The 17,962-nt window shown below is 38.1% G+C and overlaps 1 protein-coding gene across 6 annotated transcripts in view; it reads right to left on the reverse strand.

Moving 5' to 3' along the window:
- Window positions 1-17,962, reverse strand: part of stag2 (stromal antigen 2) — a 148,046-nt gene that overhangs the window by 33,644 nt on the left and 96,440 nt on the right. For all 6 annotated transcript variants that reach the window (XM_033030739.1, XM_033030735.1, XM_033030736.1 and 3 more), the window contains 7 exons: window positions 16,224-16,331; window positions 13,392-13,506; window positions 9,105-9,222; window positions 7,556-7,659; window positions 5,049-5,141; window positions 1,298-1,387; window positions 379-582 (listed from right to left, as the gene is read on the reverse strand). In XM_033030739.1, the coding sequence (XP_032886630.1) occupies window positions 379-582; window positions 1,298-1,387; window positions 5,049-5,141; window positions 7,556-7,659; window positions 9,105-9,222; window positions 13,392-13,506; window positions 16,224-16,331 (832 nt within the window). The remainder of the gene's footprint in view (window positions 1-378; window positions 583-1,297; window positions 1,388-5,048; window positions 5,142-7,555; window positions 7,660-9,104; window positions 9,223-13,391; window positions 13,507-16,223; window positions 16,332-17,962) is intronic.

The following is a 17,962-nucleotide window of genomic DNA, read 5'->3' on the forward strand; positions in this document are numbered from 1 at the left end:
CATAATTTTCTATTGCAATTCTGAAATAAACTAATAAAAAATATTCAAGATAATAACCAAATGACCAATATCATCAATGCTGTGTTAAATGTTCACATACCCACTCGCAATATTTTTGTCCCTTGATTGTCTATACATGCACACACGGACAAATTTCCCCATCACATCTTGATAAAAAAGCATGTTATTAACAAATGCTTTTTTTTAAATGGCTTATTTAATCTTTCAAGATACAGAAATAATTTAAACTGCTGAAGGCCAGAAGACCACTAAAAAAATGATACCAAAATCGAGTGGAAAAATGCTTACATGCAGCCAGCTTGGAATGAAAAAAGTAACATAATTAAAAGCATTGTATGTGATTCTTCTGACACAAACCTCTTGCAAGAAATCTTCAAGCATGTGAGTGAACTTATCAACCAACTCATCAATTAGTTGGCTCCTCGATATGTCCACTCTGTTGTATATTGTGTATTCATCATTGCAGAGGGCATGGTAAGTTTTGGAACAAGCTTCTAAGACATCAGTGTCCACATGCTTTGCCACAATATCTTTCACGTGCTTCAACAAAGCGTCCAAGTGCTTTGAGGGAAAAAAAAGTGCAAAATATTTGGATTAATATCGATACTAGATTCAAATTATCAGATTTTATAATGTAAACTCAATTTAACTTTACAGCCACACCCATGAGTTACAATTGCAATATTTTTTTTGCACTTACAAGTCTTGAATATTTACAAAATTTAAACCGTAGGCTATTGTGGCAAAACGGAGGGCAATTAATTAAACAAAATCACTTTTACTTAAAATAAAAAGGAAAATGTTTATACTTTCACATCCAACTTAAGACTTAAATGATAAGCCATGCTGGAAATACACACAAACTTTAGCTTTCAATGTAATTTAAAAAAACAGGCTACTAATTTGGGTCTGCATCCTTCATCATAAATGAAGAATTAGAGGATTGCAATATTGTTCTAAATTTCCTTGCAAGTTCAGTTCAAGGCATTTCTTTACACCATCACAGCAATTTATATAAAATAAATCAAGCCTCATTTAAAAAAATGTTATTTGCAGAATCGAAGATCATATACATCTCATCTAGCCACTGCAGTCTACTTTAGTGAGGTTATACCATTTTCATCTATTTTCTTTCAAAGTCAATGCATTCAATGTTCAGTAACTAAAATTCCCTCATATTTTCTGTTGAAATTTGAGAATAGAATAGAACTTGCATAACAAATATAGCTCTTAATTCTGAGGGAATCAGAACACATGGAACTGCATTATTTTTTACCTTTTCTAGTCGACCAGTTGTATAGATCTCCAAGTCAAAAAATAGTGGCAACTGCAAAAGGTTCGTCACTTTCTCTGCATCAATAGAATACTGTTCGTAGGGAGAAAATGAAAATTTGTATCAAATAAATCAATAACAGACCACAGAAATGTACAGAAACAAAGGTAGCTTTTCATGTTCATGCCTGTCAAATGAACTGACTCCACTTCCCAGTTCTATAAGCAGGTTATTGCACGTCAAGTGCTCATCCACGCACTGTTGAATTTGTGATGAAAGATTCTACCTGCACAGCCTTTTGAGAAAATGAGTTTCTGAACCATATGAAATGAAGACAATAAGGAATAACAAAATTACACATAAGTAGCCCATGTTTAAACTGCATTCTTGGGATGACCTCAGGATTCCTTTACGCAAGATGTCAGCCTTGGCACAGGAACAACGCTGCACATGTGAGTCAGAGGTAATTGATATAATCCCAGCAAACACTTTGAGGTACTGAGAAAATGCTACATTGTCAGAGACAACCATCTTCCCAATCAGGTGGAGTAAAATTGTGATTTTGAGACAAGCATGTAATTTCCCTTGTGCCAACATTTATCCTCATACAACATCCATGAGACTTTATTTTCTAGATAAGAAATAAAATTAATGAATTGATCTGAAATCATGCAGTCTTCCTTAACACAAAGAGAAACATCAGAGCAGCAAAAGGATATGAAATACATTGAAACTGCTCCATTATTGATTGTTATTTGGATACAGTGCCCTCCATAATGTTTGGGGAAAAGACCCGTTATTTATTTATTTGCCTCTGTACTCCACAATTTGAGATTTGTAATAGAAAAAAATCACGTGGTTAAAGTGCACATTGTCAGAGTTTATTACAGGCCAGGGTACACAAAAATGCTGTATAAACTCAGCTGGTGCAGCAGCATCTATGGAGCGAAGGAAATAGGTAACGTTTCGGGCCGAAACCCTTTTTCCATTTTTATACATTTTGGTTTCACCATGTAGAAATTACAGCTGTGTTTATACATAGTCCCCCCACTTCAGCTTTGGGACACATGGCTTCACAGGTGTTTGTAATTGCTCAGGTATGTTTAAATGCCTCCTTAATGCAGGTATAAGAGAGCTCTCAGCACCTAGTCTTTCCTCCAGTCTTTCCATCACCTTTGGAAACATTTATTGCTGTTTATCAACATGAGGACCAGGCAAGTTGTGTCAATGAAAGTCAAATAAGCCATTATGGGTGAGAAAAAAAGAATACAACTGTTAGAGACAACAGCCAAACCTTAGGCTTACCAAAATCAACTGTTTGGAACATCATTAACAAAGAAAGCACTGGTTAGCTTACTAATCGCAAAGGGACTGGCAGGCCAAGGAAGACCTCCACAGCTGATGACTGAAGAATTCTCTCTATAATAAAGACAAATCCCCAAACACCTGTCTAACAGATCAGAAACACTCTTCAGGAGTCAGTTGTGGATTAGTCAATGACCACTGTCTGCAGAAGACTTCATGAACAGAAATACAGAGGCTACACTGCAAGACGCAAACCACTGGTTAGCCGGAAAAATAGGATGGCCAGGTTACAGTTTGCCAAGAAGTACTTAAAAGAGCATCCACAGTTTTGGAAAAAGGTTTTGTGGACAGATGAGACGAAGGTTAACTTATATCAGAGTGATGGCAAGAGCAAAAGTATGGAGAAGAGAAGGAACTGCCCAAGATCCAAAGCATACCACTTAATCTGGGCATGTATGGCTGCTGAAGGTACTGGCTCACTTATATTCATTGATGATACAACTGCTGATGGTAGTAGCATAATGAATTCTGAAGTGTATAGACACATCCTATTTGCTCAAGTTCAAACAAATGCCTCAAAACTCTTTGGATGGCGGTTCATTCTACAGCAAGACAATGATCCCAAACATACTGCTGAAGCAATAAAGGAGGTTTTCAAAGCTAAAAAATGGTCAATGCTTGAGTGGCCAAGTCAATGACCCAATCTGAGCATGCCTTTTTTATGCTGAAGAGAACACTGAAGGAGACTAGCCCCCAAAACAAGCATAGGCTAAAGATGGCTGCAATACAGGCCTGGCAGAGCATCACCAGAGAAGACACCCAGCAACTGGTGATGTCCATGAATCACAGACTTCAAGCAGTCATTGTATGCAAAGGATATGCAACAAAATACTAAACATAACTACTTTCATTTACATTACATTGCTGTGTCCCAAACATTGTGGTGCCCTGAGATGGGGGGACTTTTTATAAACACTGCTGTAATTTCTACATGGTGAAACCAAAATGTATAAAAATGTCCTTTATTAAAATCTGACAATGTGCATTTTAACCACATGTGATTTTTTTTCTATTACAAATCTCAAATTGTGGAGTACAGAGACAAATAAATAAATGATGGGTCTTTGTCCCAAACATTATGGAGAGCACTGTGAATGACATGAACTTAATTTTCATTCTTAATCCCCAAATCAATTGGTTCCAGAATGCTGCCAAATCCATCCCTCAGTCCAGAATTCAGTCCTGAATTCAACATCAAAAACCACAGTTAAGACATTTTAAATTAAACAGCCATTCCTCTACTCTGAACATAAAATCCTTCATACTAAATTCTCCTGCCTGATTAAACCAGCTCCTACCTATAATGTTAAAATAAGATCTCGCCTAGATTCATGAAGATCGACGGCGGTGACTCTGGGGTCAATCGCAAACTCCGTACGCCTTTAATACAATTTCAAACTAGTTTTCCAGGCATCCTGATAGACAGGGCAAATTCCATTAATTCATATTAGTTTTCCTATCAGCCACTAGTTTATAGTGATTTCTCTTTAACTCTTGCGTCTCACTACATATAATGCTTTGGTCTACCTATTGGGGGTCCAAAGTGGTTTTAATACAACTTATGACAGCTTCAGTTACCAACTAGATATTTGAAATGTAAATGTCTAATTTTTATATTTGCCTTTGTTTTGTGTCTTTATATTAGTCTTTATTGATTGGGTTTACCATTGTTAGCCTCTATCTTTGCTTCACTGGGAATAAAATACATGGAGTTTTCATATAGTGGTGTGCTATCTTTCACACTGGGTTAACGTGATGGAAAGTAAACAGTATAAGCTAATGTTTTACCGAGGCCTACTTAATATCTCAGTATTATGAACAAAGCTCAACATTAAATTAATTCTAAGGGACAGTCAAGAGTCCCTTGGATTTTACGAAGTTTTGGCATTATTACATGGCCAACAGAAGGAAGGCTATTGCTAGTATTGCATTTGTCAGCCAAACGAGTCCAAGGTAGAATTTGAGCTTATACCTTCAAAATTCTGAGAAAGGAGCAGCACCACCAACCATGTTGGCACTCTCCACACGTGGGTCATTTTATACCACGGAGATCTTAAGCAGAGCGTCTTAAAACGTTCAGCTATATATATCTCTCATTCTTATGTTACTCAGCAACCACAATTCTTACCTTAAATTTCTAACTACCATTATGGTAAAATGATACCTGGAATTCTTAAGAATTTCATGCACTGTACAAGCAATTAAGTGTAGCGGAAGGAGGAGTGCTAGTGTAATGATACTTTTGAAACAAATGTTTAATTATAACACCAGAAACATCCATTGTTTTACAATTGCTCGAGTCAGAAACCTGAAACTCAAGTGACACAACTGAAAAAAAATTAAATTCCAGAAATATTTTAATAGCATTGAAAACTTAAAATAATTTTACCTTTGCCAAGAGCTGTGGAAGAGCGGTCGTAAATTGTTCCGTAATTCTAGTACGATCGTCCAATTGACCTTTTTTCTCTTTTGCAGTCAATACCTAATAATAGCATATTTAAAACACCATCATTACTGATTTCACATTAACATATTTAAAACACCATCATTACTGATTTCACATTAACATATTTAAAACACCATCATTACTGATTTCACATTAACATATTTAAAACACCATCATTACTGATTTCACATTAATATATTTAAATCACCATCATTACTGATTTCACATTAACATATTCTAACTTCTTTACCTGCTCGCTTTACAGTTCTCTCTACTAATCTTGAAAAGCAAAGTACTAAAAATGTGCATTAAAAAGAACAAATTAAGCAAAAATAAAGTTGTAAATAATAACATTTTTTCCTCCTAACAACTTGAAATTTACTTTTATAAAATCTATTGCCATATTGTCCATCACTAGAGAAATACAACTTTGTGAATATCATTCTTCAGCATTAAAAGTGTGCAACTCAAATTAAAGGTTCATTCAATATAGAGTAGCAACACAATGAAATTGCTTGTCTCCTAAACATCCATAGAATCTATTGTCTATTATATGGGGAGAAGGCAGGAACAGGGTACTGATTGTGGATGATCAGCCATGATCACATCGAATGGTGGTGCTGGCTCGAAGGGCCGAATGGCCTACTCCTGCACCTATTATCTAATGCAAGGCTTACTAAAATTCTTCGCATTGCAATCCCAGTATCTATGTTTGGGTCACGTCGTAAATTTCTTTAAATAAGGCTCCCATTAAGTGCCCAAGACCTTTTAATGCATTTAATGTTTAGTTTAGAGATAATACACCAATTCTCTGTCGCATTCCATGCTCCGTCATTGACCTTGTATATGATTCTAATAATAGCCAATGCAGGGAAAAAGAACAACATCGTATCTTCCATCTCAGTATGCTCCAGTTCCCAGGATTCAACAATAAATTCACAATTTCAGATTACCCTCCAGTTTGAATTGGAACTGGCCATTCCAACAGAACAGGTGAATGTAGGGAGCTTTTCGGAGGCTTGGTGGGAAGAAGAACAGGGTTATGTTTTTGGTTACTATTTGGTGGAAGGTTGTAATGAGGCAGATCATAAATCTGGTGCACTGGTTTAATTTTTCTCCCAGTGGATGCTGCTTGGTAAAGTGTTTCTGGCATTTTTGTCTTTTATACATTAGATCTCCACATCAGTAAGTTTTGTTTTTTGCTTTTCAATCCCTGACAAGTTCTAATGTCACTCAGTTTTTCTCTCACCACAGGTCTTGTCTGACAGGTGCTTTCCCAGCATATTCTTTTATTTAATATTTCTAGCATTGTAGGTTGCATCTTACAGTTTCAGCATTGCTCATTCTTAAATATTAATCTCTACTCTACCTATACCTTCTTCAGACAAATCAAGTGCCATAAAGTATTTATACCATCTGTCAGTCACCAGGAATTTATCAATTTTATCTTGGTTTTCACCCCCTCGGTATTCCTTTTCTTCACCCTGCCTGTCCCCCATCTTCCTGCAATATAGAACAAGTCCTTTTTCTAAATTTTCCCAGTTCTGATGCAGGGTCATTAATACGAAATTTTAATTCTGCTTCTCTCTCCATGGACACTGACCTCCATCGCTTTGTCTTTTTTATATCAAATGACTTGATGACATGAGTTCTAGATCTGAAGAAGAGCATGAAGATGCATTCTGGTGGGCACGCACAACACGATATTCAGTGCCTTGCCAGAAGGTTTAGGTGAAAATGTGAAAGCGGAGGTGGGCATCCAGATACAAGCTTGTGCAAGGCTTGTATCTGGATAGGGGAGTCCATTGGTCCCAAGCATGGATGTTGCCTAGCTCTATTCTAAATCCGTTGGGCAATGTCTCACCCTCCATTGCAGCCAATGTAAAATATACAAGGTCAGACTGATCGGGTCGAAGCCCAGCATATTGATGATGTCGACTCAAGTAGACACCATTATGGCATTGTTTTATGAGGAGATGAAGGCACTCCAATTAGCTGTCGACCAACAGGTTATTTTGAATTACGGAGTCACCACAGAGAGCAAACAGCAGAAAAGCACGTGTCAGTTGAACTATACCAAGATGACAGCATTCATAAGCCAACTGATGACATTACCACAAAGCCCTTGCCCTTGCACTCAGCCAGCTACTGTGCAAAGTGATATTCTAGGTTGGGCCATTTAGACTAGGAGTTGCTCGTATTGCCCTTTACATCCGTCTGCAAAGGAGTTGCATCCCACCAGAGATACTACTGCATAAAAAAACATGTAGTATTGAAGGAAGAACTAAATTACCCATCAGCTTCAATGTCATGTGGATTAAGGCACCAAACACCAAACTTATTCAGCTTTTAAAAATACCAAATCTGGCAATTAATTATACTCCAGTTAAAATAAAAATACAAATTTTGCTTGAAAGATTAACTTTGATTTTTGAATATCATCTCCATACCTTTCTGCCAGAACTTCTGCCAATTGGAGGATGACACTCCACAGTCTGCCTTATTGTGCAAAGCATAATTTCAACAAGTGCACTCTCCTGCCTGTCTGTCAGCACTGGGGAAAAAAAGTATAAGTTACTTATTGACAAAAGAATGTAAAGATAACAGCTGCTGCCATTAATCACTTTCAAGAACACTCAACCTCAGAAAAATGTTGTTTCAATACCTTTGCAGTGTTTCACAGGTTGCAGAAAGGGTGCAATATGTGGAATAACAAACTGCTATTAAAATCTTGACACTGACCAAGGTCTGCACCAAGGAAACGTGCTTGCTTACTTCCTCTGCATGTCAGCAAAAATCACCGGAATAGAAATATTCAACTAAATACGGTTACGTTACACAATGCTTTCTGATATTGAGTACAGTATCAAATTAGAGATGCCTTTTATTTTATCACAAATTAAAAATGTAAACCTTTAATAATGGTCAAAGTTTGTGTATGCTTAGTAATCAACGCAATACAACATTTTCACAGTAAAGAATATGTTATAGTATCTGACAGCAATTTGGTGTAAAATAATTAGTCAGTTCAAACTAAATGTTATCTCCCGAAGTGTCCTTGTTGGTGTTGCAATTAAATAAGAATGCTTTAAATACAAATATATGATTGCACCGTCTTCCATAACTGCAGCAACACTTTGCCATTAAATGCTCAAGTCCCTTGGCATCTCAGTTTGCACTCTCACCATCTAGATAATAGCCTGCTTTCTTGCAAAAATAAATTACATATTCCACCACATTGTGCATCATTTACCAGACCTTTGCCCACTTAATTAACCTCTCTCATGTCCTCTTTATAACTTACTATCCTACCTACATTGTATCATCAGCAAATTTAGCAACTATTCCTCAATTATCCCCAATTAATGATGAGTCAAATTGAAAAATGGCAGCTTAATATTCTTGACAGATAGGACTTAAGTTTCCGTATGCTCTCACACCTAAGAATCGATGTTGTCATTGGTTAATTGCACAACTATTTTTGAAAACCAACAGTAATCCAGCATCTCCCACATATCCTCCCCCACAATAACTGTTGAGACTGGTGCCCCGCAAGGATGTGTTCTCAGTTCCCTACTATACTTCCTATACACTCATGGCTGTGCAGCCAAATTCAACTCTAACTCCATCTACAAGTTCGCAGATGACAACACTGTGATGGGCTAGATCAGGAACAATGACATATCAAGGTTATTCTGCACTAAACCAAGGGACATCAAGTCTATATTTTCAAATTTCAATGGTATTCCACATGATACATATTAACGTGGAACCTAACTGCTTCGTACAGTTCAAAACTTGGAACATGATTATATTGACACATAAATGCCACAGAGTGTATATCTTGTACAATGTTTGAGCATAGTACATTATATTTGAAGCATTATAATTAAGAACAATTGTCTTTTTCAATATATTCTATTTAATAGTTATTTTTTACTTCTGAGCTTCAATCATTTATCCAGCATAAGAAAAGGCAAGTTTAAATATAAAATTTACCTTCTTCCCCATTGAGTGGTTCTTCTAAAAGTAGGCTAGCCATGCATTCCCAATCTTTGAGTATATCTGGTGCACAATCCCACATGCTATCTACAAGATAAGCAGCATGCTCGTGCAGCTGGCAATGGAAAAATAAAGCATGATTAAATCCAATCATGGGATTTCAATGCAATACAAATAAAGCATCCAAAAAAATCATCGTACAATTAAGTGCAACATCTCCAACATGTATCTAGTCTCATTTCTCCTTTCACTCATTTGAAATGAAAATCTGAACACTAAGTTTGCCTGTTTAGGAAGTAGACATCCTTCAATATAAAGAATCTCAGCACACACCCCATACTATTAAGTAGCGTTGTTACAAATCCTACCATCACCGGTACTCCAGCCCTGCCACTGCCTGTGCGTGCGATTCCGGAGGCTTTTTGGGGGGGGGATTAAAATGCTGGTTTGTATTGGTTGTCAGAGAGGGATTTCCTCGGGCTGCTAGCTGATGAAGAAAAATCGTACACGCTTCCAGTTTTTTAAAATTTAATGGACCATTCCGTCGCTGGATTGAACTTAAACGCGACTAAAAATGCCTTCAATATCACGGATCGCAATATCAGGACAAAACAAAAGGTATGTCGTTTTGCTTTTTGGTGTGGCTTCATTTTAATCTTATGATGCGAAAAATGTTATTTAGGCCCACATACGAATCGGCCGTGTCTTGCCTGCCGATATGGGCTTAATTTTATGGCAACGGCAATATTCCAATCGATCACATTCCAGAAACATCCACTCTCAAGATAATCAAAATCATTATTTTTTTGCACAATCATGTCATAAGAAAATCTAAATCATCTATATTTTGTGTTATTGTCCATCCATGATCAATATTTTCATACTAAATATCCACAGTACAGTTTTAGTCAGATGTATTGTGCAAAAAATAATGATTTTGATTATCTTGAGAGTGGATATTTCTGGATTAATTTATGGGAATTAAACATTAAATTCCTTCCATTTGGCATATAAATTCATGACAAAGTGAGATTTAAAAATCATGTTATATTGTGAATTCATGTGTGAATGGGATCAGTTTGTTATTTGTTATTTGGATACTTAGGCTATTTAAACATTTAGCCTTTTCTTAAGAAATGGATAGATGTTTCGATCTAGTAAGTGAATTTAGATTAATTTAATTGATTAGATGAATTTAATTGATTTGATGACACTGATGAATATGAATTTTTTTGTTGGGTATTTACTATCTGTTTTAGCATTTAACTTTATCATTTCTACCTTTTTTTCTCAAACTGCAAATAATAACTTAGAAACATAGAAACATAGAAATTAGGTGCATGAGTAGGCCATTCGGCCCTTCGAGCCTGCACCGCCATTCAATATGATCATGGCTGATCATCCAACTCAGTATCCCGTACCTGCCTTCTCTCCATACCCTCTGATCCCCTTAGCCACAAGGGCCACATCTAACTCCCTCTTAAATATAGCCAATGAACTGGCCTCGACTACCCTCTGTGGCAGGGAGTTCCAGAGATTCACCACTCTCTGTGTGAAAAAGGTTCTTCTCATCTCGTTTTAAAGGATTTTCCCCTTATCCTTAAGCTGTGACCCCTTGTCCTGGACTTCCCCAACATCGGGAGCAATCTTCCTGCATCTAGCCTGTCCAACCCCTTAAGAATTTTGTAAGTGTAACTTGTTTCTGTTAATGCTGTTCAGTGTTTTTTTTTCTTTACATTTTAAACAGATTTCTCCGATGAAGAAATGCAAAATTGCCAATCCAAATGCCCAGCAAAAGAAACTGATTTAGACAGCATTCGCAGAGATTACCCTAATTTGGACTACTCCAAATGTGATGATCTACAGGACATTGTTAATGGGAAAGTAGTGGGCAGAAAGGCATGTCATGCGTGGTTTGAAGACCAAAAACTTGTAGTTTACAATGCCAAAATTGAAAAGTTGAAGAAAAACAAGGTGCACAGAGTTGCTTATTGGTTACAATCTGAGGAGCATGATGATGCTACTGATTATGATATGCCAATATACCAGCTAGCAATTGATCTTCTCCATAAACACTTGGTCTTTTGCTAGAAATTGTAATTTCCTTACCAATCTGTTACGGACTTACAGCATATAATACAATAATATTAAAGTTCTGATCTTGAGAATATCACATTTTTGAATTTTCAAGGCAATCTGGGTGTTTATTACTATTTCTGTCACAACGGTCAATTTTGTAATTAGCTACAATTAGGTAACTAACTAATTATATCCTATAATTTCAGGTCATCCAAGTAAGATGTTTCATATTTGTTTCAGAATGCTTCAATCTATAATAACTGAAAATTTCATTCAGTTCTCTTAATTTTTAAGAAAGTTATGGGCTTTTGACTGTCCTCGATCACAGCTTTTGTGTTAAGTCAATGGAAAAGCAATAGGGAACAAGATGCTAATTTCCGAGTATGAAAATGACCCTAACATTTTTAATACTGAAGATATGAAAGTGAATTAGGTATTAAAGTTCTTTTTATGCTTTATCTAACGGGATCAATTACAGGCTTGATTTTTTAAATGTCAAAATTTTGTAACATTCCTATATTAAGTTGTTTAAAAATACTTATCCAAGAACACAAAATTTGTCATTATGATTTCACCTTCCCTCCACTATAGCCTGCCTGGTGCGAATTTGGTAAATACTTAACTTTTTTCCATGGGAAGCAAAAGCAAATTTTGCACTGCATGTCCAGGTGGAAATATAAAGCTATATATAAAGAGCCTGGTGCTTAAAGGTTTAATGCAAAACTGCAGTATGCTAACAGACATTAGGACTTCACTGGTATGAAACTCTGGAAATCAACTTGCATACGAGTAATTTAGCAATCACAAATTGGAAGGGCAAAAAAAACAAAAAAAACTGGCGAGTGCTGTGTGCAAGTTAAGGGGCTGTCCCACTTGGGCGACCTAATCCGCGAGTTCTGGCGAGTTTGCCCTCGACTCATACTCGCAGCATGGTAGACACGAGGTCATAGAAACAAAGAAAATAGGTGCAGGAGTAGCCATTCAATATGATCATGGCTGATCATCCAACTCCGTATCCTGTACCTGCCTTCTCTCCATACCCCCTGATCCCTTTAGCCACAAGGGCCACATCTAACTCCCTCTTAAATATAGCCAATGAACTGGCCTCAACTACCTTCTGTGGCAGAGAATTCCAGAGATTCACCGCTCTCTGTGTGAAAAATGTTTTTCTCATCTCGGTCCTAAAACATTTCCCCCTTATCCTTAAACTGTGACCCCTTGTTCTGGACTTCCCCAACATCGGGAACAATCTTCCTGCATCTAGCCTGTCCGACCCCTTAAGAATTTTGTAAGTTTCTATAAGATTCCCCCTCAATCTTCTAAATTCTAGCGAGTACAAGCCGAGTCTATCCAGTCTTTCTTCATATGAAAGTCCTGACATCCCAGGAATCAGTCTTATAGGAATAGGTGGTCTTCGTAACTCTCCTTCGTGCTCAAGAGTGGTCTCCGCGTACTCGAGGCCTCAGCTAGGTTTTTTTCCAGTATGTTAAAAAATGCCCGCGAGTAAAAAAGGTCGCCATGATACTTTTTTTACTCGTAGGTTTAGTCGTAGTAGGTCGGCATGTTAGTCGTAGGTAATCGAGGGTAGTCAAAGGTAGTCGTAGAGTCTTCATCATAGTCGAAGGGAGGTCGAAGGAGATCGAAGGAGGTCGTCTTCACTCTCCACTATTCGGTGTCCAATTTTCCCCGAAGTTAGTCGTAGCTAATCGTATCTAGTCGAAGCTGGTCTTCAACATAATCGAAGGAGGTCTTCAACATGTCATTTTTTCAAACTCTTCTAAACTCGCCAATTAGGTCCTCCAAGTGGGACAGCCCCTTTAGTGTTTATACCATCAGGGAAATAAGACCACCCGTGAAGGCAGCCACAAAAAAATATAGATGAAATCATTTGGGCTGCATTGACCAATGTGAAGCAGCAACTGTAAATAACTGATTTTCTATACTTCTTGACTAGATGGATGTGCAGTCAGCACAAATGGACAAGGAGCTCCCCCCACCCCAAACTGAATTAAAGCAAAATATAAGATGGTGTAACTGATATGATCTTGCAAAAAAAGAATTATTGGGATGAAACCAAGCAAACCAAATTAAAATTCTTAGTAAACAACACACACACACACACATACACATACACACACATACACACACACACTAAAGGTTTCTCTTGGTTCATGGAGTGTAATGTAAGCACAGATGGCAGCCTACCTCACTCTCTAGAAAGAAAAACACCAGTGTCTTGATAAGCTTTGCATTTGGGCTTTGTCTTCCTTTCCTTTTCACTGCCACTTCATCAGAATCAGGTTCTCGATGACTGAAAAGTCTTAAAAATAATAAATTATTAGAATAGAACACAAAATATTTTGAATAATTTAAACATATTCTATTATTCCCCCCATTCATGTTCATCAAATAGCCCTAGGCACAACAAAGTAGGGGACTTTCAAACGTACGGTAGACACGAAATGCTGGAGTAACTCAGGCAGCATCTCTGGAGAGAAGGAATGGGTGATGTTTTGGGTCGGGACCCTTCAGACTGATGTCAGGGGATTGGGCGGGACAGAGATAGAATGTAGTCGGACAGAGTAGAACTAGTGGGAAAACTGGGAAGGGGAGGGGATGGAGAGAGAGGGAAAGCAAGGGCTACTTGAAGTTAGAGAAGTCAATGTTCATACTGCTGGGGTGTAAACTACCCAAGCAAAATATGAAGGTAGACAAAAAAACTGGAGAAACTCAGCGGGTGAGGCAGCATCAATGGAGCGAAGGAATAGGCAACGTTTCGGGTCGAGACCCTTCTTCAGACTGATATCAGGGTTGGGGCAGGAAAAAGAAAGGAAGAGGTGGGAGAAGAGGTAGGCTGTGGGAGAGCTGGGAAGCGGTGGGGAAGGAAGGAGAAAACAACGACTACCTGAAATTGGAGGTCAATGTTCATATCGCTGGGGTATAAACTACACAAGCGAAATATGAGGGAAGTGCTGTTCCTCCAATTTGCGGTGGGACTCACTCTGGCTATGGAGGAGGCCCAGGACAAGAAATACATCCCTTCCCACCCTCCCCTGGTACTTTCCCTTGCAACTGCAGGAAATGCTACCCTTGTCGCTTTACCTCCCCCCTCGACTTCATCCAAGGACCTAAGCAATCTTTCCAGGTGAGGCAGAGGTTCACCTGTACCTCATCCAACCTCATCTATTGCATCCGCTGTTCCAGGTGTCAACTGCTCTACATCGGTGAGACCAAGCGCAGGCTTGGCGATCGCTTTGCCCAACACCTCCGCTCAGTTCGCAATAACCAACCTGATCTCCCGGTGGCTCAGCACTTCAACTCCCCCTCCCATGCCGAATCTGACCTTTCTGTCCTGGGCCTCCTCCATGGCCAGAGTGAGTCCCACCGCAAATTGGAGGAACAGCGCCTCATATTTTGCTTGGGTAGTTTACACCCCCAGCGATATGAACATTGACTTCTCCAATTTCAGGTAGTCCTTGCTTGCTCCTTCCTTCCCCGCCCCAGCTCTCCCCCACAGCCTACTGTCTCCGCCTCTTACTTTATTTTTTCCCGTCCTCCCCCCACCCAACATCAGTCTGAAGTGTCTCGACCCGAAACGTCGCCTATTCCTTCGCTCCATAGATGCTGCCTCACCCGCTGAGTTTCTCCAGCTTTTTTGTCTACCTTCGATTTTTCTAGCATCTGCAGTTCCTTCCTAAACAAGCGAAATATGAGGTGCTGTTCCTCCAATTTGCGCTGGGCCTCACTCTGACAATGGAGGAGGCCCAGGACAGAAAGGCCAGATTGGGAATGGGAGGGTGAGTTAATGTGCTGAGCAACCGGGAGATCAAGTAGGTTAAGTTGGACTGAGCGAAGGTGTTCAGCGAAACGATCGCCGAGTCTGCGCTTGATCTCGGCGATCGTTTCTCTGAACACCTCTTCTCAGTCCACCTTAACCTACCTGATTCTCCTACCTACCTGAAACATGAAACGTTTGGATGCAGACAATAAAATAAAATGAGTGGAAAAAAACATTCCCTTAACTTTCTGCATAAGCAACGCATCATGAAACTCGTGACCAAAAATCAGTAGTTGTTCAAATGAAACTGAAAACTATTTGGACTTCTCCTTTAACGGAGACATCTTATTCCATTCGGCTAACTTAAAATGACATTTGCAAACAAAATGGGACATCAAGATTTCTTCAAATACATGCCCCTTTACAATTACCAAAAGAATAAGAAACAGTAACTTCTGTTTCAAGTTCTTCTGATAACAGTGGTGGTTGCAATAGAATCTTTAATTATACAAGAGAGCTGTAAGTTTAGGTCCAATACTTCCCTCCTACAGATTTTAATGAGAATTAACTTATCACGCGTGCAAAATTTAACAGCCTACTTCCTTCATTAAAATAATGGAATCTCAATTTTGAGTCCGATTTGACAGTAAAATACTAATGTGCAGTTTATGGATATCTTCTAATTGAAAATCAAATGTAAATGTAGGAAAATATGCTTTGCCATTGAAGTACAAAAAGTCTTGCAATTTATCGTATATATTGACACACATTATATGAAAAAAGAAAACGCAACAATGCATAAGAAATTCAGAATATGATAAAGATAGCCAGGTATCGCAAATAGGACCCAGCATTCAGCACTATTGTGCCTAATCTGTTGCAGGCCTCAATTCCTTTTTAGTTCAGAGGTTCCCATAGTCCTGAAATACCTCAATCGTTGAAAGATTCCATCTACCTCCTCTTTAAATACCTACAAAGATCTTGCCTTCCAACCCTCTGCAGAGATAATTCCAGTGATTCAAAACCCTCTGCAAGAAACATACCTCAGTTTTAAATGGCTTCTGTCCTCTCATCTCAATGAGACTCTCTGACGAGTGGAACAGTTTTAATATCTACACTATGTCCCCATCTGATCAAATGTTTCCAAAAGACAATCACTCATTCTATTGAACACAGATCCAAGTTCTTTATGTGCTTGATACAATGAGCTAAGTAAAATACACTCTCCTTCACATGTCCAAGTAGATTTTGATTCTTACTTTTTGTAAAGAAATTCCCCTGCAGCCACAGCAACTGGTCGATGAGCCGAGTAAACCAAGTGATAAACGTTTTCACAATCCTCAGAAGTCAGAACATCATCGCTACCCCTAGAGTAGAAAATAAAGGTAAAAAGCTTCCATTTCAGACAACTGAATTTAAGATTTTTTTTTCTTCAGTACTCAAGATCACTGTTATTACAATGAAACCATACCGTTGACTTAGCATTATTCGCTCATTTTATACGTAACCTAAACTAATTAAAAAGGGGGAGGGGGGGGAAATAAAGGCGCTGCTCATAGCAAGTCATAGAATGGCATAAATTTTATTTTCGAAGCATGATTTAAGTCAAAGATTTAAGAAAAACAAAACCAGAGAACTGATAGGTATCATTTTAGTTATCTCAGTGCCTCACGACACTGAAATAGCTTGGGTTTAATCATCACTATAATGTTTGGAAACATGGCTGCTATGGTAACTTCAGATCAACAGTGCAGCAATGAAGAAATTAATCAAGATTATGTGGTCCAATTATTGGAGTGGGTTCAAACACAAATGCAGCTATTCAGCTATGGCTGATACTAATTATTTCAAATTAAGTTTGTATTACTCTCTTCTGAGTTTTGACGTATTTGATGTACATTGGGGGTTGATGAAGAAACCCATACATAGTATGTAGAAATCATTGCAGTAGCACCACTGCTGGGGAACGAGGATCTTGTCCTATCGGTACCGGCATCCCTTGAATCATACTGATAACGTGTTTTCATGAATCGATCAACCATGGCTCTCAATAAGGCTTTCAACCAAACAGTGGAGTATGGCGGAGTTACCGCAAGGAGAGTACAACAGAAGGAACAAAGCAGCAGTGTAGAAAAATGGGTAACGTTAAATATTGTCACAAAAAGAGCTGAAAATAAATGGCTTAACAAAAAAATGGCTCTTGAACTCAATGCACACAGCATTTATAACAAGATACAAGTTAATGGCACAAACAAAAATAAATAACTACAATGTAATACAGAAATATGGTTGCTAAGTGACAAAGATTGGGTATTAAATATTCTGGGACACTGAAATATTAGGAGAAAGAATAATAGAAAAGGAGATGTAGTAACTCTGACGTTAAAGAGTAAAGAAAGAGAATCTCTGTTCAACGTGGACTAAGGAAAATTAAATCATACGTTTCCAAATTTGCTACGTTAGTTTATGGTAGTAATTGCCAGAATAGAATGCAGGAACTAAAGACATGGTATTTTTGGACATTTGCAAGGCTTTTAAGGTACAATTTTAGTGAACAAAATTAAGAGTGTCCAGGCCTGGTGTTAATGTGCTGATGGTTTTGCGGACAGGTTAATAGAGAAAACAGTAGGGATTTAATGTTAATTTTGGGATTGCCAGGCTGTGACTACTGGAATACTGCAAAGTTTGAAGTTAGAGCACAGTTGTTCAGGATCACGATCAATGATTTGGATGATGGGATCAAGTTCAACATATTGAAACTCATTGATGATAAAAAAAAAAGCTACATGCAATTGTGGGTTATGAAGAAGTTGTAGGGGGATTTCAGAGGAATACACAAGTGAAGGGAATGGGCAAGGACGTGGCAGAGGCCAAAATAAGTCAATTAAAAGGGAGGAAAGATTTTAAACATTAGCATGCTTATACTCTGTCCGCCCATTATAAATAAATCAAATTTGAATTAATTAACAAGAATTGGTACATAATCAAGAAATAAAGA

The sequence above is a fragment of the Amblyraja radiata genome, chromosome 12 (assembly GCF_010909765.2).
Source record: "Amblyraja radiata isolate CabotCenter1 chromosome 12, sAmbRad1.1.pri, whole genome shotgun sequence".
NCBI lineage: Eukaryota > Metazoa > Chordata > Chondrichthyes > Rajiformes > Rajidae > Amblyraja > Amblyraja radiata.